Source organism: Aythya fuligula, chromosome 2 (genome assembly GCF_009819795.1).
Source record: "Aythya fuligula isolate bAytFul2 chromosome 2, bAytFul2.pri, whole genome shotgun sequence".
Taxonomy (NCBI): Eukaryota; Metazoa; Chordata; class Aves; order Anseriformes; family Anatidae; genus Aythya; species Aythya fuligula.
In genome coordinates, this window is record NC_045560.1 from 28,937,301 (window position 1) to 28,964,653 (window position 27,353).

At 39.2% G+C, this 27,353-nt stretch overlaps 1 protein-coding gene across 6 annotated transcripts in view; it reads right to left on the reverse strand.

Moving 5' to 3' along the window:
* THSD7A (thrombospondin type 1 domain containing 7A) overlaps positions 1–27,353 on the reverse strand; it is a 295,397-nt gene that overhangs the window by 88,424 nt on the left and 179,620 nt on the right. For 5 of the 6 annotated variants that reach the window (XR_004252908.1, XM_032181675.1, XM_032181670.1 and 2 more), the window contains exons 6-9: positions 27,161–27,342; positions 25,313–25,381; positions 21,049–21,204; positions 17,374–17,577 (exon numbers count right to left, since the gene is read on the reverse strand). Coding sequence is in view for 5 of the 6 variants with exons in the window: in XM_032181675.1 (XP_032037566.1) it covers positions 17,374–17,577; positions 21,049–21,204; positions 25,313–25,381; positions 27,161–27,342 (611 nt within the window). In the remaining variant the exon portion in view is untranslated. The remainder of the gene's footprint in view (positions 1–17,373; positions 17,578–21,048; positions 21,205–25,312; positions 25,382–27,160; positions 27,343–27,353) is intronic. The other variant, XM_032181674.1, reaches the window with a different exon arrangement.

A 27,353-nucleotide genomic window follows, 5' to 3' on the forward strand; every position in this document is an offset into this window, starting at 1 on the left:
CAGGTATTTACAGACATTGCTAAGATTCCCCCCCCTCCTCTCCAGGCTGAACAGTCCCAGCTCTCTCAGCCTCTCCTCATAGCAGAGGTGCTCTGGTCCCTGGATGGTCTTGGTAGCCCTCTGTTGGACTTTTTCCAGCAAGTCCATGGATGCCTTGTTGTGAGGAGCCCTAAAATGGATTCCAGTCTTCCAGGTGCAGCCTCAGCAGTACTGAGTGGAGGAGAAAGATCACCTCTTTTGACCTGCTGGCAGTGCTGCCAAATGCAGCCAAGAATACCATTAGCCTTCTTAGTGACAAGAGCACACCACTGACTCTTATTCACTCCTGGTGTCCACCGGGACTACTAGGTCCTTTTCTGCAGAGCTGCTCTCCAGATGAAATGGCCTCCAGCACGTCCTGGTGCATGGGGTTGTTCCACCCCAGGTGCAGGACTTTGCACTTCTCCTGGTTGAACTTCATGAGGTTATTGTTGGCCCATTTCTCCATCCTGTCACGGTCCCGCTGGACGGCAGCATGGTGTATCAGCCGCTCCCCCCTAGTTTTGTGTCCTCTGCAAAATTGACTCTATCCCATCATCCAGACCATTATGGAAGATGTCAAACAGGGCTGGACCTAGTATTGACCCCTGGTGTACCCTGCTTGTTACTGGCTTCCAACTAGACTATTACCCTCTGGGCATAGCTATTCAGTCATTTTTTGATCCACATCACTGTCTACTCATCCAGTTCACACTTCTCTATGAGGATTTTATGGGGAGGATTTAAAGTGTCAAAGCCTTACAGAAGTCCAGGAAGACAGTATCTACTGATCCGTTCTTATCCATCAGACTGAACATTTCTTTATAGAAGTTTATCAGGTTGGTCAAGCTTGACTTCCTCTGACAAAAGCATGCTGACTACTCCTGATGATTTTACTTTCATACCTGTTTCCAAAATTAGCTGTTCCACTGCCTTCCTAGGGATCAAGGTGAGGCTAACCAGCCTGTAGTCCTCTGTCTCCTCCTTCTCACCCATCCTGAAGATAAGAGTGACATTTCCTTTCCTCCAGTCTTTGAGAGCTTCTCTCAGTTGCCTTAGTTGACCAAAGATTTTAGAGAGTGGCTTTGCAATCAGATCTGCCAGCTCCCTCAGCACTCATGGGTATATCACATCAGGGCCCACAGACTTACAAATGGCCAGTTTGCTTAAATATTTCCTGACATGATCCTCTTCTGCCAAGGGTACAAACATGATATGCTTTTAGCAGAAAATCAGCTGTACTTTAAGGCTGTACTTTAAGGCAAAACCTACCACAGAAACACTAGTCCAATATTGCCAATAAAGAGCCCAGTGGATAACCTACATACTTCCTAACAACAGAAGTAAGGTTTTTGTACCTTTTGACAGGTAGCTGCAGCATTTTCATGGTTCATTTGCTACTGTGGTCTTACTGAGAATAAGGAACAGAGAATGCAAGTGTATTGATCATAACCAAATGTGGTTGCCTTCTAGCATCAAATAAGCCAATCAAACATCATCTTGATATGAAAGAAAAAGTAAGTTCGATGACAGGCTATGGTCCCATTGAGAATAAAATCAATATTAGTCTTGGGACCAAGTGAGATCAATATGTCAGACCAATAGGCCATTTTAAGCTGAGTGGAGAAGGGAGAAGAAAAATGCTGACAGAGCTATAAGGAAACAAGAAGACAGTGCAAGAAGATCAGATCATTTTAAAATTCACAGTGTATTTCTCAGAACACTTGGCAAAACACCAGCGCACCTTAAAAAGGTACAGCTTGTCCCAAGATAAAATGGACATTCTCATAAACTTTTTCCAACCAAGCCACAATTTATACAGCAAGAAAAAGATACAAATGTATGGCCTCAAAAATAATAACAGTATTTAAAATACTATTTATATTTTAAAAGTATAAAGAAATACTCAATTTATTCGTAGAGTGTTACAGAAATTCTATTGTGTTTAACAGTGAAAAAAATTAATTTGACAGATTCTAGAAATATTTGTAGTGTAACTGTGAACTTTGGTCAGATTTAAAATGTATTGACTTTAAAATGCAAAATGTGTCCATTTTAGCATAGCACTATGTCTTTTTGTTTATTTAGAAAATGGGAAGTTTTATTATTCACTGGGAATTATATTATTATTTTTTCACTACTGGGTTTAAATCAATTTTTTAAATTCATCAGACATGGACAAGTAGAGTGTTGTACACTTTAGAAAGACTTCACATGCATTTTACTGTAAGCACTATTTTGGATATTTTGCCCTTGCCTCCAATAAGCTCAAGATTTAATGGAGAACAAGTCCAGGAAAGGCCATGGAATGCCAATGAGTTCAAATCAGTTCAATCGGAAATGACTTAATTTTGATGTGCTGATCTAAATTTGATTAGCATTCAGGAATCTGAAGTAGGAATAGAAGCATAAGAATGAGATAATAGGCAAGACTACAAAAATGGTAGCACAAAAACAATGTGACAACTCCACTAACGTCAGTAAAATGACAGTGCTTGCCACAGTCAATCTTTTCAATAATCCCTACACTGAGATGTGAATCTCTGTATTTTAAGCAGCTACCTTAAATGGACTGTTTTCAAAGTAACAGTAAATATCTATAACTTAAACAAATTTCGGGCTTCTAATTTTCTGCTTAAGTATGAATTTTGGAGTATAACTTTATAAATTTAAGCTCATAAGTTCTCAAAGTTGCATCATAAATTAATAAATTTCCTGGAACCCGGTCTCCAAAATTTAAATGTTCTTCTCTCTGATGCAAGACCATAACCCACAGCTGAAGAGAATGAGTAAGAACATGCAGTTGACAGAACATTACATGAACTTCTCAGTTTTTCAACTATCTAGTATTTCATTACTATAAAATGGTGAATTTGCAGTAAGTTAACAACTATACATTCATAATTACCTTCTTGCCACAGAAATATACCTGTAATTTAGAAGGCGTTTTAAGAGAAGAAGAAAAATTATTTTGAATAGTAAAAGATGATTATAAACATTTTCCTTTGCATTATTCATTCAGCTGTAGCTAGTCACTCTAGAGACTTGTCACTCTATATGTAATATGACAGCTCAATTCAATCACAGTTAAAACACAGCACTCGAGAGGTGTAAAGGAGATCACTGCCACTGTCATGTTTACACATTTCTGAGAAGCGGTTTTATAATTAATTTCATGGATACTTCTGTCCATGTCCCACTACTGGCAGATAAAATGCAGTCTTCAGAGAACATCTTTTTATCCATCCTGCAGTGAATATCTTCTCATCATTACAAGTGGAAGGCACAGCATGCCCTTAGGCTGCTCAGACTATGAATTAATTTTGCCTTTTTGAAATATTTTCGTAACTGATTCTTCCCTAAAAGACTAAAACTAACTTGTACATTTGCTTGTTTCTTTTCCCAGCCCCTCAGTATATGGATTCAGAGAAAAAGCTCTCAGGAAAGAAACCAGAGATAAATACCACTACATCTTACAAATCTATACTAAATTAAAGAAATAAAATAATAACACAGCAAAACCAACAGAAACAGGAACACATCTGAAAATATAGGGATGTTATAACTTTACTGCTTTGGTAGTAAGTTATACAAGCAAAAAACAGTCACAGATCTCCCTACAGACTTGCACTTACTCAAGAAATCAGCTGTAACATGGAGATAAATTATACCTTCCCTCTGCTAGAAGGGTATCACTGGTTTTATAGAAGCCTCCCCCCAAAATTAAGAACCTTCTATCTAGCACTATTCTTTTTCCCATCTTTAAAAAATTATATACGCTCTGAGATAGAGTCTATATAGAACAAGGAATTTAATAATCTATTTAATATTTTTTCCTCTGGAAAACACTAATGCAGTAACTTGCTATTTATAAAATAATATCAGTACCAGTAAGTGATGTCTAAAATCAGTAAAATTTAAAGCCAAACATCCAGTATTTCCTAAAGCAATATTTATATTGTTAATCCATTTACCCCCAAATTTATATTAAGAAACCAAATAATAGTAAATGGTAAACTTGAAGTATTAAAGTTGCCTTTGTATAATGTGTTTTTTATTTTTTAAATTGCATAATCACATGCTACCTATTTTTCCACTGGGCCTCTTCCTTCTCCAGTTCACTGACTGTAAACTCCTTAATGAGAATCTATTTGGTATTTTTAGTTCTATTCTCTTTGTTCAAGACCTAGGCCTATGTTTTATTTAGCATACATTCATTAAAAGTGTTATTAAAGCAGAACTGGTGATTTTATTCTTAAGATCTTTCTATGATAGCACTGATGAATTTATTTTCTGAACACTCAAGATGTGGTAGGTCAGTATTATTTATATTTTGCTGATGATGAAGAAAAGGAGAGCAAAATTAAATGAAGAATGAGACAACCACAGCTAGTTGTCTCAAAGACAAAGCATTCATTACTACAAAATGCCCACTTAATCCCCAAAGGATTATATCCATTTCACAAATAAGTAGCAGGTTCTGTGGGGAAAATGTCATGTAAGCACAATTAAATAATTAAAGACTTCATCTGCTATATTTGCATAAGGATCAGACAAACAACCTAAGTTTCCTAATGTTTAAGGTCTTGACTCTGCAACCTAAGCCACTTAATTTTGACTTGGTATTTCTTCCAATTTTCTAGTTTAAAATAGAAACCAAAGGAAAAATAGTAACTCTGCCATGGGTATTCGACTGATCCTGGACACTGACTGCTCTGGCCTTATGGGACAAATGCAGAAGTAGACTGTAACACATTGTGTGGAAAATTGACTACCATCAAATCTAATGGGTGGATACTATCCTAGAACATTTTATTGTCAGTATTACTGATTTGCGTTGTGTATTTCCAAGAAAATATTTATTTTATAAATATATGACAATATTAGTATATGTAACACTATTATATGTAACATTATTTTTATTAGTATGTTTTGTAAAAAGATTTAAAGTATTTTTGAAGTCTGCTTTGAGGCCATTAACCCATGACAAAAACCCAAACCCAAAGAAGTTCAACATTGGTTCTATAAATCCAGTTTTATAATCCACCCATAAGTCCATAAATATCTTGTTTTTACTTCTTTCATAACAACATAATTTAAAATGACAAGGGGAAAAATGTAAAGCATTAAACTGATCTTCCCCCAAAACAAGTATTTTAAAATGTATCCACAATTGCCACTCTAGTATTCTCACTATGACAGTTTGGAGTCAAATCAGGATTGAATTTCAGCTTTGCAGACTGCTATGCAAATCAAAATTCAAGCATCAAAATTCCCCCTCCTAATTTGCCCACTGCTATTACTAGCAGTTACTGTAATAGCCTGCTTTTCCATCTGGTGATGCCATCAAAACCAAAAGCAAGTTACTAAGAGGGTACATCACATGAAACATGTAATTGCACTCTCTGTTTTACATTCGGAAAGTATTTGTTAGTCCCACTACAGCAACCTCTACTCCTTGATGTCCAGTAAATTTTAAGTACACCAATACTGCATTTTCTGTAAAGTTGTTATAGTAAATTTTATAAGTAAACATGCCCAAACCCAGCAAAATTATCTCACTAAGGCAAATTATTATCTATGACAATAGAAAAAGATTTTGGTAATTAGGATGGCTCACCCATTTTTAACTTAACCATATTCATTATGAACATTAATGTCACTTATAAGCATTGTCCATACCAATCATTACATCACATTCCAGGTTAACTATAAATACATCATTTGCTTTCTCAATATCTTTTAAGTAGATATATATTTTATATATATATATATATATATATATATATATAATAAAATCAAATAATAAATAAAATCATATAATAAAATCAAGTCATGTTCTTATACAAACACTATAAGCATCCATTCTGATACAGAATTTAATAATTTCCACTTCTCTAATATCAAGATGAGAAACAAAAAGGAAATAGTATGACATACTGAATGTGACCTTTCATTGACAGAATTATCAATTATCAAGCTTCCTGACTACAGAACTGAAATGGGATAGTTTCAGCAGTACCGTGCAGTAATTTTTCCTTGTATTGATTTATATTAAATAAAGCAAATCTTGTTAAATAAAAATGTCTTAAAAATCCAATGCTCTGAAACAGAATGGCCTGAGAATACCAATTCTAAGATCCTTTAAACAGACAATTTTACTGTCAGTAACAAACTCTGATGTATAATAAGCATCCAGTAAAATACTGAATAATTTTTATGTTGCCAGACAAACCAAAAGAAAGGACTTAGTTATGCATTTTACACCTTATATATTTACAGTGAAGAACAGAGTGTGTGTCTTACATTTGTTTAAATGCCTAAGATGGTCAGCCTAAAAGCTGTCAGGAAGAAAAGAGCAGTTCCAATCAATTCTGTAATGACATTAGCTAGGAAATTAATATTGGGAAATGATGACTAATACACACATAACCAAGTTCCTGTAAGCGTAAGGCAGTATGTGCTGAAAGAAATTGTCATTAGCCATTGTATTTTTCGACTAATGACTGCTGAGCATTGGCCAGATTTTGATCTGGGTTCTCTTCCAGAAATAACTCAATAATTCAATGTAATTTGAACTTGAATTTGGCTCTTCTTTCTTTTTAAAGAACACAAAGTGACAAAAAGTAGGTATTTTCTTTTTAAAATATTCATCAATAATCCAATCAGATTGATGATTTCTTCTTCCAATCCAAATAACCACATAACAGAAAAGGCAAAAGAAGTAGAATCTTTATAACTAGACAGTCCTATAAACTTTCCATTGATTCACTTATGAAACTGAATGAAGACCAACAGCTGCTCATTTAGCATATACGATTCAAATCCTAGCATATGAAATGTAATGATTTTAAACTACCCACAGTATTTTAAGTGAAATTGGTTGTATTAGTATATTGGTTGTTTCTTTCCTGAAGGTTACTCTATATATTTAATTAGATGCCTATTGTAAGAAGATGTAAAGCCACAACCTAAAAATTAAGAAACAAAATACATGTGTTAGGAAGCTGTGAGAAAGAATTTAAAATACATGAAGAAATTTTATGTTTTTCTGCAAAGTTAAATTCAGTAAAAGGAAAACAGTATTTCAGAAATGAGTATTTCTGAGTCTGGAGAAAAATAAAGTGACTAAATCCCATAGGACCATCATATGGCTGAAGGATGATGTCTTCTAGTCAGTCATGCTATCTGAGAATGTCGTGGTTTAACCCGGCTGGCAGCTAAACACCACGCAGCCGTTCGCTCACCCTCCCCCCTCCCTCTCTGGGACGGGGGAGAGAAATGGAAAGTGAAGCTCGTGAGTTGAGATAAAGACAGTTTAATAAGACAGGAAAATAATAATAATAATAATAATAATAATAATAATAATACAATGATGATAATAGTACTACTACTAATAATATGTACAAACAAGTGATGCACAATGCAATTGCTCACCACACGCTGACCGATGCCCAGCTTAACCCCGAGCAGTCCGGCCCCCTCCCCCCGGCTAGCCACCCCTATATATTGTTTAGCATGACGTCAGATGGTATGGAATACCCCTTTGGCTAGTTCGGGTCACCTGTCCTGGGTCTGTCCCCTCCCAGCTCTTACTGCACCCCCAGCCTGCCTGTTGGCAGGACAGAGCAAAAGTCTGAGGTGTCCTTGGCTTGGTATAAGCACTGCTCTGCAACAATTAAAACATCGGGGTGTTATCAGCACTCTTCTCATCCTAAGCCAAAACACAGCATTCCACCAGCTACTAGGAAGAAAATTAATTCTGTTCTAACTGAAACCAGGACAGAGAATAACAGAAATAAAGGAAAATTACACTGTTCCACATTGGAAAGTGCAGTGTTTGAATCACTCTACACAGAGTAACTTACCTCATCTGTTTGAAATGTTTATATCTGAGTATCTTAACAAAATAGGCTTGCCCACTTTCTGCATGTTTTAATAAACTACCAACACCATTATTTTGCCTCTCAACACTGCAAACAGGGTAGCCCACCCCACATCACATAAGGATATTTTGTTATCACTGTTGTTGGAATTTGTACTCCAGTCTCACAAAGACCAGATCTGTGTCACCCACTTATGTCCAGATACCAGAAGAGAACTTGGGACACTCAGCTCAATGAACACACATCTCTGCCTACACAATTTAAAGAACAATTTTACTATTTCAAAGAGTTGCAAGAATTTGCACACACATGAAGAGCCTTGTTGTTACCATGGCTCCCTCTTCTAAGCCCAGCCATCTCACCCAGTTGAGAGACAGAACAGCAATGAGTCCTTCCCTCTCCCTGCAGAGCTAACCGTAACCCAATAATTACTGAGCTTGAACAAGGTCCAGAGGAAATTTGCCCTTCAAAAGTAAGATCTATTTTAGTGAAAGACATGTGCAGTGGTACAAAGCCCATTATGTTATAAAGGCTATAAACTGATATATTATTTAAACATTCCTACAAAACGAACAAATGATTTCATGCTAGTATCTGGGATTCAGAAACACACTGCTGACACCACAGCCACTGCTGGTACCCATGCTACAGAGTTCAGCCCCAAGGTGAAAACCTAAAAAAACATAGGGAGTGAACCATCATTCCACAGGCACTTTCAGCACTAGTAAATGTTGCAGATTTTAAGGAAATGCTGTCCAAATTAATTTTGCCCTATTTACATATTAGTAGCGTTAGATGATACAGAGGGGAGAATTGGCCATCTTTCCTACCATAAAGACTATCTAACATACACAAATATTTTTGAAACAGTATTCTTCATAGATTTCCATAGCTACAGAGAAATAGAACAAATTAATCTACTGTAAAATCACTCTTCTAAACTGTATTAAAGGATTTAATAATAGAGAATATATATATATTTATGTGTCTGCATGGATGCAAGTACGTCTTATAGATATTGCATACATATATAAACACCTGAAATAACTTTAATTTAAAAAATAAATCATCCTAAAACTAACCTGTAGCATGGAACATTAACCACAGCTCTCTAATTATTACAATATTTTATACATACCGACAATTCTGATCAGTTTCTGTTTAATCCTGGAGTTTCTTTACCAGAAATTAGCTTTTTCCCTTAAAGGAATTCCTTTGTAAAATTCCCTGAAAGACTAAGAATAAATATTCTGCAAATGTTCTCTCCATAGTAAATGTTGAAGTTCCATTTATATAATAAAATACATCTAAGTTCATTATAGCCTCTGGAATGACAACCTGGAATACTGACTCTCATATTTTTTTTCAGCCTGAATGAAAATTCTGATTACCACTGTGGAAAGAGAATGACAAACACAGGCCTCCAGCAATAACACTGGAGGATAATCTATTGTTTGGTATGATCTCAAAGGTTGTAATGACTCTTATCTTTACAAGAAATTGAAGAGAGAAACTCATTCCAATTATATAAAATAACCTCACAAACACTGCCATTTGATTCTAATTGTAAAGTAAAACACCCAGGTCAAGTCAAGTCATCTCCACTGATTATGCTTTAAATGTATATAACAACGCAACAATCAACAGAAAGAGAAGATACTTATTAGTGTGGGGTTTATCTTACATGAAAGCAGTACACTTACAGTACAATGCTTATTCTGAAAATTAAAACCCCATCTTTTTTAATTTTATATAGCAAAAGCCTAGTGGAAAACACACTTTTGTTTTAATATACTGTAGTCCATTTGATTCAACTTCTCCTGTTCAAACACTGATTGGCTAATTAATTCATATGAACTCAAAGAAAAAAATATATTGAAGACACTGAAAAGTATTGTTAAGCAAAGATTAGATCAATTTTAGTATTTCTAACCTGTAATAACGATTTTTTACATGTTTCTTTGCACATTCACTCCTACCTTTAAAAATGAATGAAATTTCCTTTATGTCATTTAGATTAAAACTATGGTAACATATGACTATCATGCAAATTATGTATCCACTCAATTGAACTGGATCAATGTAGTGCTCTCCAAAAATTGCTCAAAGGGTAATCAATATCCCAAACTTCATACGATGTTTATTTTAAACCATGATGGTTAGACAATGCAAGAGTAGTATTCTCCAGACTTTATTTTACTGCAAACTATCTTGCAGCCACAGGTCTTGATGTGAAATCACCTTGATTGCAAGGTGCTGCTCTCCTAGATTTTATAGAGCATGATCTAGATGCCCACAACGAGAGGGTTGTGTGCATTTAAGTGAGTATTTAAGAGTTGCATACAGGATTTTCAGTGGGGTGGGTGCTTTTGCAGGCAAATTAAGGAGATGCTTGAGAAGAGCTAGCTTGGCAGGACACCTAATGAGGCTGGTGGGTCCTTTCTTTGTTTCCTTCTACAGTATTGTGCTAATCTTTCTCAGGAGTGCCCTTAGCAAAAGCTGCTTGGCGATACTGGTGAAGATCACAGGAGATCCTTTACTAAGAGAAGGAAGGGATTACAAGGAAGAGTCAAGACAATCCACTACATTATCCTCCAATGTTTTTACACGCCTATCACAAGCTATTGAACACATATCATTGTGGGTGACTGGATCTTTACAAAATAAACCATAACTGCAATTTGTTTTCTCCTGTTGCTGTAGCTGTACCCACAACTATTTAATCTGAAGGACTGACAGGCACATGGACAAAGCTAGACTTTTTGTTCTTAAGAGAAATTGTTGATATAGATAATGTAAAATGCCATATAATTCAGAAAGACTCAGGGAAAAAGAAAAGGATTAATACTGGGGGTAAAAAATATGTAACCACAAGTCTTCTAAGGCAAATTTGGCCAAATTCAGCCCATTCATTGCAGAGAATCACTGAATCACGGAATTGTGTAGGTTGGAAGACACCTAAAGATCATCAAGTCCCACCTCTGACCTAACACCTAACAAGTCCTCCAGTAAACCATATCACTAAGTTCAACATCTAAACGTCTTTTAAAGACCTCCAAGGATGGTGGCTCCACCACTTCCCTGGGTAGCCCATTCCAATGCCTCACAACCCCCTCAGTAAAGAAGTTCTTCCTAATATCCAACCTAAAACTCCCCTGGCGCAACTTTAGCCCATTCCCCCTCATCCTGTCACGAGGCACATGGGAGAATAGACCAACCCCCACCTCACTACAGCCTCCTTTAATGGACTTATAAAGAGCAATAAGGTCGCCCCTGAGCCTCCTGTTCTCCGGGCTGAACAAACCCAGCTCCCTCAGCTGCTCCTCACAGGACTTGTTCTCCAGACCCCTCACCAGCTTTGTCGCCCTTCTCTGGACTCGCTCGAGCATCTCCATGTCCTTCTTGTAGCAAGGGGCACAAAACTGAACACAGTACTCGAGGTGCGGCCTCACCAGAGCTGAGTACAGGGGGACAATCACTTCCCTAGACCTGCTGGCCACACTGCTTCTTATGGATGCCATTGGCCTTCTTGGCCACCTGAGCACACTGCTGGCTCATATTCAGCTGACTATCCACCAATACTCCCAGGTCCTTCTCCACCTGGCAGCTTTCCAACCACTCATCTTCCAGCCTGTAGCTCTGCTTGGGGTTATTGCACCTCAGGTGCAAGACCCAGCACTTGGCCTTGTTGAAACTTCATAGAGTTGACCTCAGCCCATCGGTGCAGCCTATCCAGATCCTCCTGCAGAGACTTCCTACCCTCAAGCAGATCGACACACGCACCTAGCTTGATGTCATCTGCAAACTTACTGAGGGTGCACTCAATGCCCTCATCCAGATCATCGATGAAGACATTAAAGAGGACCGGCCCCAGTACTGAGCCCTGGGGAACACCACTAGTGACCAGCCTCCAGCTGGATTTGACTCCATTCACCACAACTCTTTGGGCCTGGCTATCCAGCCAGTTTTTAATCCAACAAAGTGTACGCCAGTCCAAGCCAAGAGCAGCCAGTTTCTTGAGGAGAATGCTGTGGGAAACGGTGTCAAAAGCCTTGCTGAAGTCAAGGTAGACCATATCCACAGCCTTTCCCTCATCCACCAAGCACGTCACTTTGTCATAGAAGGAGATCAGGTTCATCAAGAAGGACCTGCCTTTCATAAACCCATGCTGACTGGGCCTGGTCACCTGGTTGCCCTGTAAGTGCCACGTGATGACACTCAAGATAATCTGCTCCATGAGTTTCCCTGGCACTGAGGTCAAACTGACAGGCCCATAGTTTCCCTGGTCTGCCCTCCAGCCCTTCTTGTAGATGGGCATCACGTTTGCTAGCCGCCAGTTGACTGTGTGAGGAATGTTTTAACAATTCGTGTCCATAAAGAACAATTCTGTTTGAATCCTGTCTGCCTCTGGGCCCTGCACTGGCAATTTAATTCTTGAACCACAGATGCAGTGTGTCCCAGTCTCCCCCTCATTCTAGTCAATTTATCACTTCTTAAATTTATGAACCTGTTTGCTTTTGTTATTCCGGACTTCTATTTCTAACACTGCTATAGATGTGTCTGTGAATGGCTGGGGAAGAATGTTTTAATTACTTGTGTCTGGGAGTTTCAGAACAACTGATAACAACTGGTGACTGTTATGGGATACTATGTGGATCTTTGGTATCTGGTTAGGGGGGGCCGAGAGATAAAGAGGAAGGAGAAAGAAGCTGAAGGACGGCTGGGAGACAAGACTTGAAGAAGATGTTCCGTAAACTTGGGATGGTGCCCAGTAAGTACAAAGGGGGAGAGGAAGACTGCGAGCCTTCAGCATGGAAGACCCCTAGAGACCCCCAGAAGAGACCCCAGAGGAGACTGCGCATGCTCCAGTAGGAGGGACTGCACCCCGGAAGTTAATTTTAATAATCTATTTTTTTAGAAGTAGTAATGAATATGAATTAGTCTAGGAGCATAAAAATCAGCTGCTTGATGTAACTGGTGTGCGTCCTGGTGGAGCGGAGACTCCCGGTGCACCCAGCGCTGTTTGCTTACCTCTATTCCTTTATATTCTTTCAATAAATCCTATTTTTTATTTAATCCTAATTTGAATCCTGAGCCATTTATAACAACTGGGACCTCCCCCAATAGCCAGGACTGTTGATAAATGATGGAAAGCAGTTTGACCAGCTCCTCCGCCAGTTCTCTCAGTATCCTCGGGTGGATCCCATCTGGCCCCATCGACTTGCATACATCCAAGCGCTGTAGCAGGTCACCAACCTTTTCTTGATGGATAGTGAGGGAGACATTCTTCTCCCCATCCCCTTCCAACAGTTCAGGGTACTGGGTATCCAGAGCAACTGCTTTTGCCACTAAAGACTGAGGCAAAGAAGGCATTAAGCACCTCCACCTTTTCCTCATCTTTCGTAAATAAGTTCCTCCCCCTGCATCCAGTAAAGGATAGAGATTCTCCTTAGTCCTCCGTTTTGCATTGATGTATTTGTAAAAACATTTTTTGTTGTCTTTGACGGCAGTTGCCAGATTGAGCTCCAGATGAGCTTTGGCCTTCCTAATTTTATCCCTGCACTGCCTCGCAACATCCTTATAGTCCTCCCGAGTGGCCCGCCCTCTTTTCCAAAGATTGTAAACACTCCTTTTTCTCCTAAGCACAAGCCACAATTCTCTGTTCAGCCAGGCTGGTCTTCTTCCCCGCCGGCTCGTCTTTGGGCACGTGAGGATAGACCGTTCCTGCGCCATTACGGTTTCCTTCTTGAAGAGCGCCCAGCCTTTCTGGACTCCACTGCCCTTCAGAACTGCCTCCCAAGGAACTCTGCCAACCAGTGTCCTGAACAGTTCAAAGTCAGCCCTCCGGAAGTCCAATACAATGGTTTTACTGGTCCCCTTCCTGGCTTCTCCAAAAATGGAGAACTCTACCATTTCATGGTCACTCTGCCCAAGACAGTTTCCAAACACCACATCTCCAACCAGTCCTTCTCTATTTGGGGCACCTCCTTGGTAGGCTCACTAACCAGCTGCGTCAGGAAGCTATCTTCCACACTCTCCAGAAACCTCCTAGACTGCTTTCTCTGGGCTGTGTTGTGCTTCCAGGATATATCTGGGAAGTTGAAGTCCCCCACGAGAACAAGCGCTGACGATTTCGCTACTTTTGTCAGCTGCCTGTAGAACTCATCAGGCTCCTCATCCTGGTTTGGTGGTCTATAACAGACCCCCACCAGGATGCTTCCCTTGTTGGCCTTCCGCTGATCCTAACCCACAGGGACTCAACCTTATCACTCCCAGCCTCAAGTTCCACGACATCCAAACTCTCTCTGATATAGAGAGCCACACCACCACCCCTTCCATTCTGCCTGTCCCTTCTGAAGTGCCTATAGCCAGACATTGCAGCACTCCAGTCCTGAGAGTGGTCCCACCACGTTTCCATGATGGCAACCAAGTCACAGCCTGCCTGCCGCACGATGTCTTCCAGCTCCTCCTGTTTGTTACCCATGCTGCATGCATTGGTGTAGATGCACTTCAGTTGGGCCATTGCCTTCTCTCCCAGCCTTGCCATTGTTCCCCCTGGCACAGCTCTAACAAGCCTTGTTTCAGCCCCATCCCCCTTCTCACCTAGTTTAAAGCCCTCTCAATGAGCCCAGCCAGCTCCTGGCCCAGGATCCGTTTTCCCCTTAGAGATAGGGACCTGTCTGTGGCCACCAGGCCAGGTGCTGAGTAAAGCACCCCATGGTCAAAAAAAAACAAATTTCTGTATTGGCACCAGCCCCTGAGCCACGTGTTTATCAGGTGGGCTTTCCATGTCCTCTCTGTACCCCTCCCTGCCACCGTAGCGATGGAAAAAAAGCACCACCTGTACTCCCGCTCTATCCACTAACCGTCCCAGTCCCCTGAAGTCCTGTTTGATGGTCTTCAGGCTTCTCTCTCTTCAATGTCATCACTGTCAGCCTGGACTATTAAAAGAGGATAATAGTCAGAGAGGTGAACCAGGTTGGGAAGCTTTCTGGCAATGTCCCTGACCCTGGTCCCAGGGAGGCAGCAGACTTCCCTATGGGTAGGGTCAGGCCAACAAATAGGTCCCTCTGTTGTCCTGAGAAGGGAATCACCCACAACAATCACCCTTCTTTCTGTCCTGGTGGAGGCAGTCCTGAGGCATGGAGTAGGCTTCCTCGCCCTAGGCATCCTCCTGGGTAGACTTTCTACCTCTTCCTCAGCTACTGGTCTCTCAAGCTCCAGGGCCTCAAACCTGTTGCATAAGGGCACCTAGAAAGGTGGGGCTGGTGAGGGGGGCATCTCCTGCGATGTCAAGCAGGGATCTGTCTCTATTCCTCCTCAACTCCCAGGTCCCCTGCCTCTGCCCAACAGCAACAGGGCAGGGGATCCACCCCCATTTCGGGTGTCTCACCCCGGTGCCTGCCCTTCAGGCCACACAGGGAGTTGCTCTACCAGTCTACCTCCTGCTCACACTCCCTGATATCCCTCAACCTCTCAACCTCCTCCTCGAGTTCTGCCACGGGGCAGACCAGATCATCCACCCGCTCACACCTCACGCACACAGTCTGTCTGCCCCCCGCAGGTGGTAGGTACAGGCTCAGGCACTCCCTGCACCCAGAGACCTGAACTGCCACAGTTTTGAGCGGGCAGCCGTTCTTGGCGTGTACAGACTTCCTGGAGAGCACACTGTGCTTGGTGGAGACCATCACAGCTTAGCTAGCAGTAGACCGCCGTTAGAGGAGGTGTTTGTATGGGCAGGGGGGAGCGCTCTGCCCTTCCTGCTCGCCCTGCTGCGCTAACTGCCTTCTGATGCACCACGCCCTGTTTGCCTGTCCTGGTCACTACATTCCTGGTCGCTCGCGCTTCTTAGGGTCTTAGGGACAGACCGGGGAGGGGGCGCTGCTGGCTCCGCCTACGCCTCGTTCTTGCCTCATTCACCTCTCTCGCAAGGGCTGCCGGGTCCTGGCATCTCCCTCGAGTGGGCTCGGTGCTGGAAAAATTAGCCCTGCCTGTCCGATCGCCCACTCCGCTGCAGAACGCATCTGCCCCTCTAGCCAATTGCCTGCAAGAACAAATCCTGCAAGTTTGAAGCAGAAGAGAGAACTACTGCATGCAGAAAAGAGTTAAAGGCTTGATTGTTTGTGTGCTCCAAAGGTATAATGTTTACCATTTATTATAGTTAATATAAATATCTATATTACAATTTCTGTTGAAGTTATGCTAATCAAGTGTTAGAAGTCAGCAAATACCACTCCTCAAAAACAAAGGTAAATCACATTATCCAGAATCTAGTAAAGCAAAAAAATATTTTTTTTTCTTATATATTCATTTGCTGTTTAAAAAAAGAAAAAAAAAATATTTGTGAAATGCTCTTATGATGAAAAGGCTATTTTTCATCTGAGAACATTTACAAATAAAATTTAAAATAGTTTCAGTAGTGTTGGCCAGAAACAATTACACTGTCTGAATGGAAATTTTTGAGCAAGGGACATAAAATATAATAGGTTCAATACTGTCATTCTAGGCTAATCTCTTTCTGAGCTGTAAAAATTGTTTTTGTTTCTCTTAGGTGTATGAAGAAAAATAAAGCTTGCGTATTAACTCTGAGGTTTTCAGTTTAAGCCCCAAAACTCAATTATGACCCAAGTTCTTGAGCATGAAAGCTCACGGTTTAAATCTCCCTGTAATCACCACTACTTCTGACCAATCTAATTACAAAGTGTTTTGTGCAGCTGTTAAACACCAGAGGTGTCCCTTTAATTCTCTACAGAGAGTTAGAAGTCTGTTAGCATAACTACACTGTAGTCAGTATAATTATTGTAATTCATATGCTGTTCTTGAGTAGACTATAATACTACTATTATAAATAAGGAATATTCTCCCAACATTAATCATGAATTTTCTGTAGATAAGAGTATTTTGTAAGCTGCTTTCAAAATTGGCTTTTATGACTACGTCGTGCAAAATCTGTTTTCCCTCACAGAAGGATAATTGAATAATGGTGATATTCTTTGTGACCTCCTGAAGAAGAGGGACAGCCTGGACTGTCAAATCAGCTTCATAACACACATCAAACTAAGTTTTTTAATAAACACGTTACTATTTTTCTTCCAGCTATCCTTACTGCAATGTGTCTTTATTCACACTTTATTTGGTTTTGGCTTCAGTAGATCAGATTTGTTAGTTGGATTACATCAGGGAATTCAGTCAAGTCATTGCAGGCATGAGTCAGACCTACTGAAAAACAACAGCTGATTTCTATTTACTTTTCTCCAAGTCTCTTCAGAAACCTTTGAAAGACTATGGTGTGTAGCAGTTAGCAGGCCTATCCTGCCTTCCAATACCAATACTAAAGGACATCGCTGTTCCAGATGGCTCTGTCCTAAGGAACTAAGAAAGCTGAGAACAACAAAAACTGCTACCTTTTCAGACTACATGTTAGTATATTCAATCTAGCTGGTGTGGACAATGGGAAACAGCATCTTACCATCACCATTGACACAGACGACAACAGGCACCTGAGTACCAGGGCCACATGGCTTCTCATTGTCGGGAACGCACTCCTCCAGCCCCACAATTCTCCAGTCATAGCATGAGGGCTCTTCACATGGGATGGCTTCCAGCAGGTGAGGACAGTTTCCCGTTCCTCCTGTAGGCTCATTGGTAATGCGCCGTTTCCTTAGTTTAAAGCCTGCAATGTCCGTGAAGATATAAGTGGTGGAATAATATAATTATAAAATGCAAAGTGAAGGTATTTTTATCTATCTTCATCTGAACGAACTGTTATTTCTACTCTGTGTAAAAAAACACCGCAGATGTTCCATGTCATATCACCTTTCTAGATAATTAGGTAGAAGAACTCATTACAGAAAGAAGTAAAACATAGCAAGTGCTTCACATGTTTTGAGCTTATTCAGTACACTTTGCCTTTAATCCTTGTTTGTCCTAGTTGTACATACTCCTCAGGAGACAACATTCATTTCTCATGCTTTGCTCTTGCTGGATCTATCTCATCTAACAAATCTTGGTTAGATTCCTAGGTTGACATTTCTCAAACTTGTTGTTTGTCTTTTCAGGAATTTTCTAACTGTGAAGGATTATCAAGTGAAACCACTTTACAAACAAAGACTAACTTGCCAGAAAAGGCAAGGCATGGAAAGAAAAGGATTATAATTCCAAGAAGTCTTATGAAAAAAAAGAAAATGTTGGTCATTAACATCACAATATTCCCTTGTAAGCACTTACAAAATTCCTTCTGACTATCTAACCTCATTTTGGATAGGAAAAAACTGATAGTCCATTATACAGTGTGACACCTGCCAGATTGATTTCAGTCTTTAAAAGCAACTCTGTCCCTCACTTTCAGGGTGGCATATTTAAGAATTCATTCTATAGTGAGACTATGCTAACCAGACTGAATGGGTTCAGAAAAGTTTCTCATGTAATAATTTTCTGTAGTTTCTGATACATCTGAAACTACAGGTGTATCAGATACATCTGAAACTACTACTTTAACTAACATCTTTTCACATCTCTTCAGAGGCTACTTTGTTTTATTGCAATATTCAGGCTGGCTAGTAATACACAAATATTATTTATAAGGCACTGCATATAACTCTTTAATTTTTACCAAGATGCAAACTAAACAGTAGAGAGTTTTCACATACTTATGTGCAAGAATTGATCCTATGCTTGGTAATATGCCTCTTAATTCAATTATAGTAAATAATACTTCATAAATATATTTATATTTCTATGCACCTTTGTTTTCTCTGTATTGAAGAGTTTGTCAAAATTAAGACTTAAAAGTTTACAGTTTGCCACAAAAAGCTGGTATTTCCAAAGAACACTGGTGTTCTTTCACTTTGTTTCTTTCACCAGTGTTCAACAAAAGAGGCAAATGACAGACAGTAAAGGATCATTACTGAAACATGCAGACAGCCTTTTTGCTAAGAGTGGGAGGGTCTATGTAACTTTTACATCATTTTCTCAGAAGAACTAGAACCACATAGAAAGTTTACCAGGGAAGCACAAGAAAAAATGAAAAGCTGATTTTTATATTATAATGTGTTCCTGGAAAATACTTTACAGAATGCTGATGATAACTATATGATAACTATAAAATATCTGTGTTAAATAAGGAATGAATGCAATATATTGCAGTAAAACAGATAAACTGGAGTATTGAAAAATGTCATACTGAATGTCATTTTATAGCAGAAAGATATGCAACATCTTTTATATCCTGCGTTTGGCCTATTTCATGTTTATTGATCATCTTAGGTAGGTAAAACTACCCTTTTGAGTAGCATATTAAAAACTCATTAAGCCACAGCCAAAGAGAAGCAATATAAAATAATTTATCTATAACAATTATTTCTGTTAAACATCAGTTCTCGATTCACACAAAACCATATCTACTTCATTCTTACATGCACCAGAACTGAGTTGGCAACGGCACTGCAATTCACATGCATCTCAAATACTAGAGGACAGAATAGGCAAACCAAATGGCAAATTCCTACTCTTTGCAACCAAGAGCTTGACAAATCACAGTTCAGTTTTGTGTCTGTACATGAAGATGTGTTTTCCTTGCAAAGGAAATCAAGACATAGGGGAAAGAGGCATGATACCTATCTGTACTATCAGATACAAATAGGGATATCTGTATATATGAATTACAAGGATATAACTGTTTAGCTAACCTGTGCTGCAGAGCACATGCAGCCAGTGAGACTACAGAGTAAATATTACAATTATCACATAGCTGAAACACCAAAAGCATGGGAACAAAATGCAGCTCAGAGTAGCACAAAGGTAAATGTGCTACTCTCATGCAAAAAGTACACAGTATTATGATATTTTTATACAAACTAATGCTTATGCTCCTATCAGAGGTTTCCTCTTGTCAGTTTGGATTTTAAACAAAGTAATATCTTTGTCCAAGAGCTCCTCTACTGCACAGGGAACCAGCACAAAACTTTAGCAGGCAGCTTGTCCCTCAGCTTTGCTCCAACTCTCAACCCTTACTGTACACATCAGAACCCTCAAAACTAAAGCGTAATTTTCCCTGCTTATATCTGTGGGATTAAAGACTTGCATAAAGTATATTCTAATACATTTCCATTAGGCAAGGGTCCAAATCAGTTTTGTAAACATAAATGTTACTCTTGAAAATGTAGAAAATGTTCCAGTGACAGAACAGCAGCAGAAATAACAGGCTACCAGACCACTGTACTCAGAGGAAACTCAATCCCATCGATTTACACACCAAACTGCTTTTTCTTTCTTGAACTGATCAAGGTTGGGTCACGTTACTCTGCAACAGCATCATAAAAGTTGCATTTGCTGTCCAGACTGAAGTGTAGCTAGCGGCATACCAAGAGCCAAACTAGCATGGTAATTACAGTTATTCCTTCAAGGGAAAATACATGGCTACCCTTTCGTATGACCATTTTCAATCAAGGAACTAAATCTGGTTTCTCAGCTTGTGTCAGATAATCACACTGCAGCAATGACTTGGCCAGTTTTTCTCATTTATAGCCAGAAACCCATAGACTTTTTACATGTGGTCCTTGCTCCTGTATTCTTGCTTTCTTCTTTTGATGTCATGTTACTACAATGTGCTTTGTATAGGAATGAACTGTAAACCATATGTGAAAACTGAAACAAGCACATATGTACCATTATCAGTAAAACGGTGTTGCTTGTCAACAGTGAATGCTCCTAGCTCTTTGTCGGGGAATGTTGTCTACCAGTCAGGGACTGTATGTCTACCAGAGAATTCTTAAGTTATCACTGAACTGTGTATCTTTGAGTGACTTGGACACTATCCATCTCAAAGGCTGCTTCTGTCCTCCTTTCAAGACAGTGACTGAACTGCGATTGGCATGCATATTCAAACTGTATCCCCTTTAGTTTGAGAGTTGAAACTGGAATTGCGCCTGTAACAACCCAAATTAACCTTGAGAGTAATCATTTCACATTTTTGCCAGCTTTGCTGGAGCAGTGATGCTAAACATAGTCCTAATTTGATGACGTTTTTGGTGCACAGAGGCACTGGATATACCACATATTAGGATGCTTGCATAGACAGAGATGCCTAGTGACCTAGGAATATGAAATAATTGTCATCTAAAATGCTCCACTAAATTTTACATACCCTTCTTGGCCTGAGGGTCATCACAGCTTTCATAGGTGCATGGTCCCCAGGCTGACCATGCCGAGGTCTCACACTCTATAGGACAGGGGATATGGCACAGCTGGGAGGTGCTTGGAAGGGGTCCTGTACACAGCTTACGGTCGACCGGCCTCGAGGCTGTCAAAACAAAGTCAACACATTTCTCACATGTCACCAGACATGATACTCATCTCTAAATTGACAGAACCATCCTTCATTTGGTAGGGCTGCTATCTCATCATTTTAATCCAATGAAGTGATAGCAAAATGCCTGCCTTGAAAAAATGAAACAGAAGTCAGTTAACTCTCTGCATGAACAGAGCCAAATCCAATTACATGGAATCAGGAAGACTGTAGCAGCACCCTCTTGGACCTAGTCCTTTCATTTAATGGACAGATTATGTTACAACGGTTGTTCACATTGCTGTGTAAATTGATGTCCTGCTGTCTCATTTCTTCACTGAAGAAACTGAATAAAAACTGTATAAATCCCTTTGCTCCTATATGATATTATAACTTCAAAAGCATAGTTAATGAATATTTAGAAGATTATTTTTAAGCTATAACTTGAAACAGTTAAATTGAAGACAAAATTTTGTTTCTTTTACTCTACAGACCTTCAAGTGCACACTCAGCAGTAAGACCTTGTGCAATAGCATTTTCATTTCAAGAAAGGCTTTGTTTTACACAAGTATATGTTTACATATAACACATATATGCAATATATATATATATATATATATATAAAACTCTGCATGAAATAACTGACTTTTCATGAATGTATTATTAGCCTATAAAGACATCTGTGAAGGCAGAATATTCTGTTTTTTAAAAACGTATAAAGGCTTGTAACAGACCCATACCACCCTGCATCTTTCATACTTTACAAGCCTCTCTTTTCAATTCCTGGGTTACACAAACAATAGGACACCTCTGTAAGGTGCCAGATGAAGTCACAGAACTCTAAACTGAAGCGTACCGTTTATTACAAGCAAGATTTTAACCCTTTTTCAAAATACAGAATTTGGCAAGACATTAAACTAAGCAGAGAATGTCTACTAGAATGCAAAGTGATGTTTGTCATGTTCTTCTCTTTGGCTGACTGAGGAAACACGTAATTACTAAATATAAAATACTCTCATCCTACTCTCTAAGGATTCCTCTACAGAACTGTAACCTCAGTCATTTTCTGCCACACCTACAAATAAGTCTCTTGATGGAAACAGCTTTGTGATTGAACATATTCTAAAATAAGTTGTTACTCAAATGAGGCAAGGTTGACATAACAACAGATATAATTTGAAATTAAACATCAAGTTGTTGAAGTATTTGTAGATGTGTGTCTCTTTCCATTCAGACTTTCTAAAAAGATGATCCTTCCAGTTACAGAAAAAACACTTGATTCTTACTTTTTAAGAGGAAAAGGGAATGAGAAAAAGATCAGTATCCTTAATCTAGTTTCCTGTCTTGCCTCCCTTGGTGCAGATGGCAAATAGTCATTAAACATTACTGCCTCCAGCTCACCAATCTCTTAACACAAAATAATAGAGGAAAAATTATTCAAACATTTGCATAATGCTACATTGGAACTAAACTTTATGACAGAACACTGAATTTTACAATAAGTTTGACATGCACATCTAACATGCATGATGATCATCATAGTATGCATATCTCCTGTAGAACATGAATATAAATAAACATAATTTGCCACTAATTGAGTTTGCAGTGAATAGTTTATAGGAAAATAAATTTTTAAAAAAAAAAGGAAAAGAAAAGAAAAAAGTAATTGCTAACAGTACTTTTTAACTTTGATTTAATCAGGAAATTGCCCAAGTGAGACAGTTGAAATTAAGGGTCAATTACACCCCTGAGACACAGTCTTGCTTCAGGGAACAAGGAAAAGCATTCAGAATAATGCCTTGCTTCATCTCCAGTTGCATCAGGATAAAGCACTTACCATCACACTAGTTCACAGGATGGCACTCAGAAAAACAACAAAGACCTTTTGTCAGGAAGCTTAAAATAGCAGATTTTCATATCACAGATGTTCCATATCTCAGCCATTTATTATTATTTTTTTTTTTTTTAAGAGTCTGCAAAAAAGAAGATGCTACTGTGCTGCTGTAGCAATCCATTTAGCTTCAACCAACTTTGTGACAGTTGTATTCATCCAAAATATGAAGAATTGTGACTGTTTTAAAGAGACGAACTTATGCGAGAAGGATACTATTTCAACTAAGAATACTACTTCAAATTTTTGTAGGTATTTGTCCAGTAAGAATTCCAGGTCTTGTCAGCAAACATTGTTAATTAAACTTTTAATGAAGACACGTGCTGACAATATCTGCCTTTTCCATCATTTGTAGAGTGTAGGAGAAGGAAGAAGTCCTCTGGGGACAGGTAAGTTGTATCAATAAATCTCAAAATGCTGAAATATTTTTGAAATGTTGGGTTTCAGCACATCAATGATGTCCAAAGGTCTGACACAAGGTCTGTTATGTGTTGTTTTTAAAACAAATGAATTGAACAGTGAGACAGAAAAGTTATTTTAGTATAAATGAGCTCAGATTTTGCTGCTTAGTGTTCAGCAAAGATACTTTCAGAGATGATGATGCTGGATGCAGAAATTTACAGTTTAAACTCTTATCTTATCTCTGTCCTTTCATATTCTTTTGTGTAAGGTATAAAAGTTGTTCTTTATTCCTTGACCGTGATGCTGAATGCTGATTAGATCGTTTGTAACACTACAAGCTCTGTGTAGATTTTGATTCAAATTTGGCCAAAATAGAGAGAAAAGTGAATGCATTTTGAAAATTACTTTTTCTTCTTCAACATAGCTAAAAAAATAGACTTAAAAAAACGGGAGAAACTGAAAAACAAAACAAAACTTTTTTTGGTTTATTCTTAAGTCACTTGGCCTATTCCTAAAGCATTCTATCAGCTCCAGTTTTCTGGTAAGGAATGAATTACAGTCTCCGTGACATAGACAAGGAGACCACCTCTGGGCTCTTCAGTGCTGGAATAGGCCCCTAACTAAAAGCAGAGTGAAAAAAATAGGATATTCAGACCCCACAGGACTACATTTTAAAAATAACTGAAAAACACAGTTCTGTGTAGCTTTTGCTACATTTTTCAAGTTCTCAACCTCGCCATTCTTCTCCAGGAACCATCAATAGAACAGTGGCCCAGTGGCACTGGTGACCAGGCTGGAGAGAGAGAATGTGTGGCTGCATAAGCATAAGGAGAGACAATTTCATTTTCCTCTTTCTGGTCTGCACTGCTTACACAGCAATCAACAGAAGGAAATCTCCCCAGCTGAAGTGTTCTCACTCCAAAAAGGCAAGAAAAACACAATCTTAAAACTTATTATGATTAGCAATGAAAGAACACACATTCTTCCCTTTTTTCCAAAAGTGCTGAATGGTGTCTTCAAAAGACTGGAGATGATTCAGGACCTGATCCTCTACACAATTCCATCCACGTAACCTGTTCCTCTGAGTTTAACTGGACAAGGAGTGTGTGTTTGCAGATGTATAATAAATTTCTACTCATAAAGGTACTGTCCTTCCATCCTTTTTCTACAGTGTGAATTTTAAAGGTACTTGGAAAAAGATGACACAGTCTATCTCACAGGTTTGTTGTGAGAGAAGCTTCATGACTAAACCAGTTAGATGGACAGGTGAAGACATGGAACAATAAAGTTAGTGGCAAGTAGATGGCAGAATGACAATGGCCTCTAGGAGTCTCGACTATCATCTGTCTAATTACTTCACCCTGCATTCCAGCCCCTTCCTTAACCCTACATTTATAAATTCTGATAGGTGATAATATAGATTGGAATGCTTTAGGGAATTGTGGTTAAGGCAAGTCTTAAAAGGTAAAGTTCTTACTGGAGCCCTAGCTCGGTGTTTTAATTCCACAAAAAGGATAAGAAATAGCAATGAAGTAATTCCCAAGTGACTGCAGGTACATCAGTCACTTGCTGAATTGGTTCAGGAGTGACCGCAGGATAGTTCTGAGCTTCCTAGCTGGCTAATTAACTTCATCAGTTTAAATTCAAGCCTGTCACTTTCAAATCGTTCTTAACTTTTCTGAGAATGCACAAATCCATTAAACTATTTTAAATCTACATAAACATGTCAATTATATACATACAGCCAACATAGGTCCCCAAAAGGGACATTATTGCCTTCTTGGAACACTTTTGATTGAAAGGCCAGGTGAGAAGCCTTCATTTACCTACCTGTTATTTCAAAAGTGATCGATAGCAGAGGTGCAGCACTAGCCTTCGACTTGCTCTGTGACTGAATTTCTGAAATAGCAGGGAAACGCCATCATGAGTATGCAAAAATAGAGTTCTTCAAAGCAGCCTTACTGAGACAGAATTAAAACCAACTGCAAACTGCACTGAAATGAAGGCGTTTCCCCATGGCTAATGCTCGTAGGTGTCTTCCTGGCTTTGATCCATTCTCAAATTACCCCTAGCGTATAAATTGTGTCATTTCAAGAGGTATTGGTTTGGTTGTTTCACAGAAGTGAGTGCTGGAGCAGCTCTGGCCTGCCCTGAATCTGAGGTGTGAGGAGAGCAGGGAGGAGGGGAGAAGCAGTGCCTTTTAACCCTGCCCCCTCATACAGAAACACCCCAAATCTGCTCTTTAAGCAAAGACCCACTTTGCCCTGAGTTTGAGGTCTTGAAAAAACGTTCTCATGTTTATGCATCCAAAGAATAGTTACATTTTAATCAGCTTTTGGAGGCCTGCAGAGATTACCTCTGGATGGGCTCTGTGCCTTCCTGTCACACTCTGATAAGGGCCGATTTCACACCCGCCTAAGCTGGCGAGACATCACAGCATATCCAAATCCTAATCACCATACTGAACAGTAAGCTGCCTTGGATTTCATTGTTACCTCTCTTTAGCTGAGAGTTTTAACTCCTTTACTCTGAGGCAGGGGCACCTAAACTTTGCTCTGCAGAGGTGATTTACTAAAAGCCTCTGTATGTTTTCGTGTGTATTAGATGAAGTAGCTGGAAAAGTCCTTCTTTAATAAATACAGACATGGAATCCTACTGGTCCAAACACTCATGCTGAAAGGGATGTTGGTGGTAATACTCACCACTAACTGTTGGAGAGTGCCTTTAACCCCCAGCAGAAACCTCACTAGCCTGCCCCTTGCTCAGCTCTGCTCTAGATGCTGCTTTATACATGTCTCCTGTAAGGATGTCCCTTCTCCTCGAGTATGTGGCTGTATTTCTTTCTTTTTCTTTTTTTCTTTTTAAATACTCTTGTGTGTTTGTAGAAAATAGAATAGATAAGATAAAACATAATTAATGAGCTAAATGTACTCAGCTTAAGTCACTGTGGTTTCTAAATTTATAGTGATGTATTATTATGCAGAAGTAACATAAAATACTCAAGTTTTCTTCAGAAATTATATTACTGAAATAATTAACTAATATTTCTCCTAAACTGTTCTCTCTTTTCTTACGAAGTTCTACAAGATGCAACAGTGACAAAGAATAATCACTTCTCTCTTTCAGTTTGGGAAACAAACCCATGAAATTATATTGGCCTAAGGTCCTCAAAGTGACTTAAGAACTTAACCAAATCAAGAAAAGAAAAATCAGTTTCTTGAGAATGAAATGTAGTCATATTTTTACACATTTCTATATTGTGTTTACATTCTGTAATTGACATATTCCATCTGCACATCAAACCTCATGTGTACATCATCCACCTCAAGGACACACTGGAGATCTACAGTAAATGAAGGCACCAAAACTAGGATACCTGACCTACATTCCGATGTGTTTTCTTATTGAGAGATGTCCTTCACATAAGACAATAATTTTCAATAAATATTAAGGGAAAGTAATTAATAGCTAGGAATCAACATTTCCAGCACAGAGAATGACATCTCTGCTCCTGCAATTAAATACTTTCTTTTGAATTAGCTTTCATATAAGCTTAGATAACAGTAACCTGTAACGTTACAAGGCACTCATGACAAAAGACAATGACTGTCAAGGAGCACTGGAATGCTGAAGTGCTCTGATTTCACACTAATTCAATTGCAAGCAAATCAAATTTACCTTCTTTTTCCTTGAGGGCATTTAAATAGGAGAGGAGATTTTCATTAGCTTGCACACAGTAGATTTCCCGGGTTTGAATGCCACCTCCACACAGTGCTGTCTGATTTCCTCGCCTTTTATCCTGTTGGCTGAGTAGAGGATCAACGCGGCATTCTGTCCACTCTGTGGTCCGCCAGCCATACCTAGATCAAAT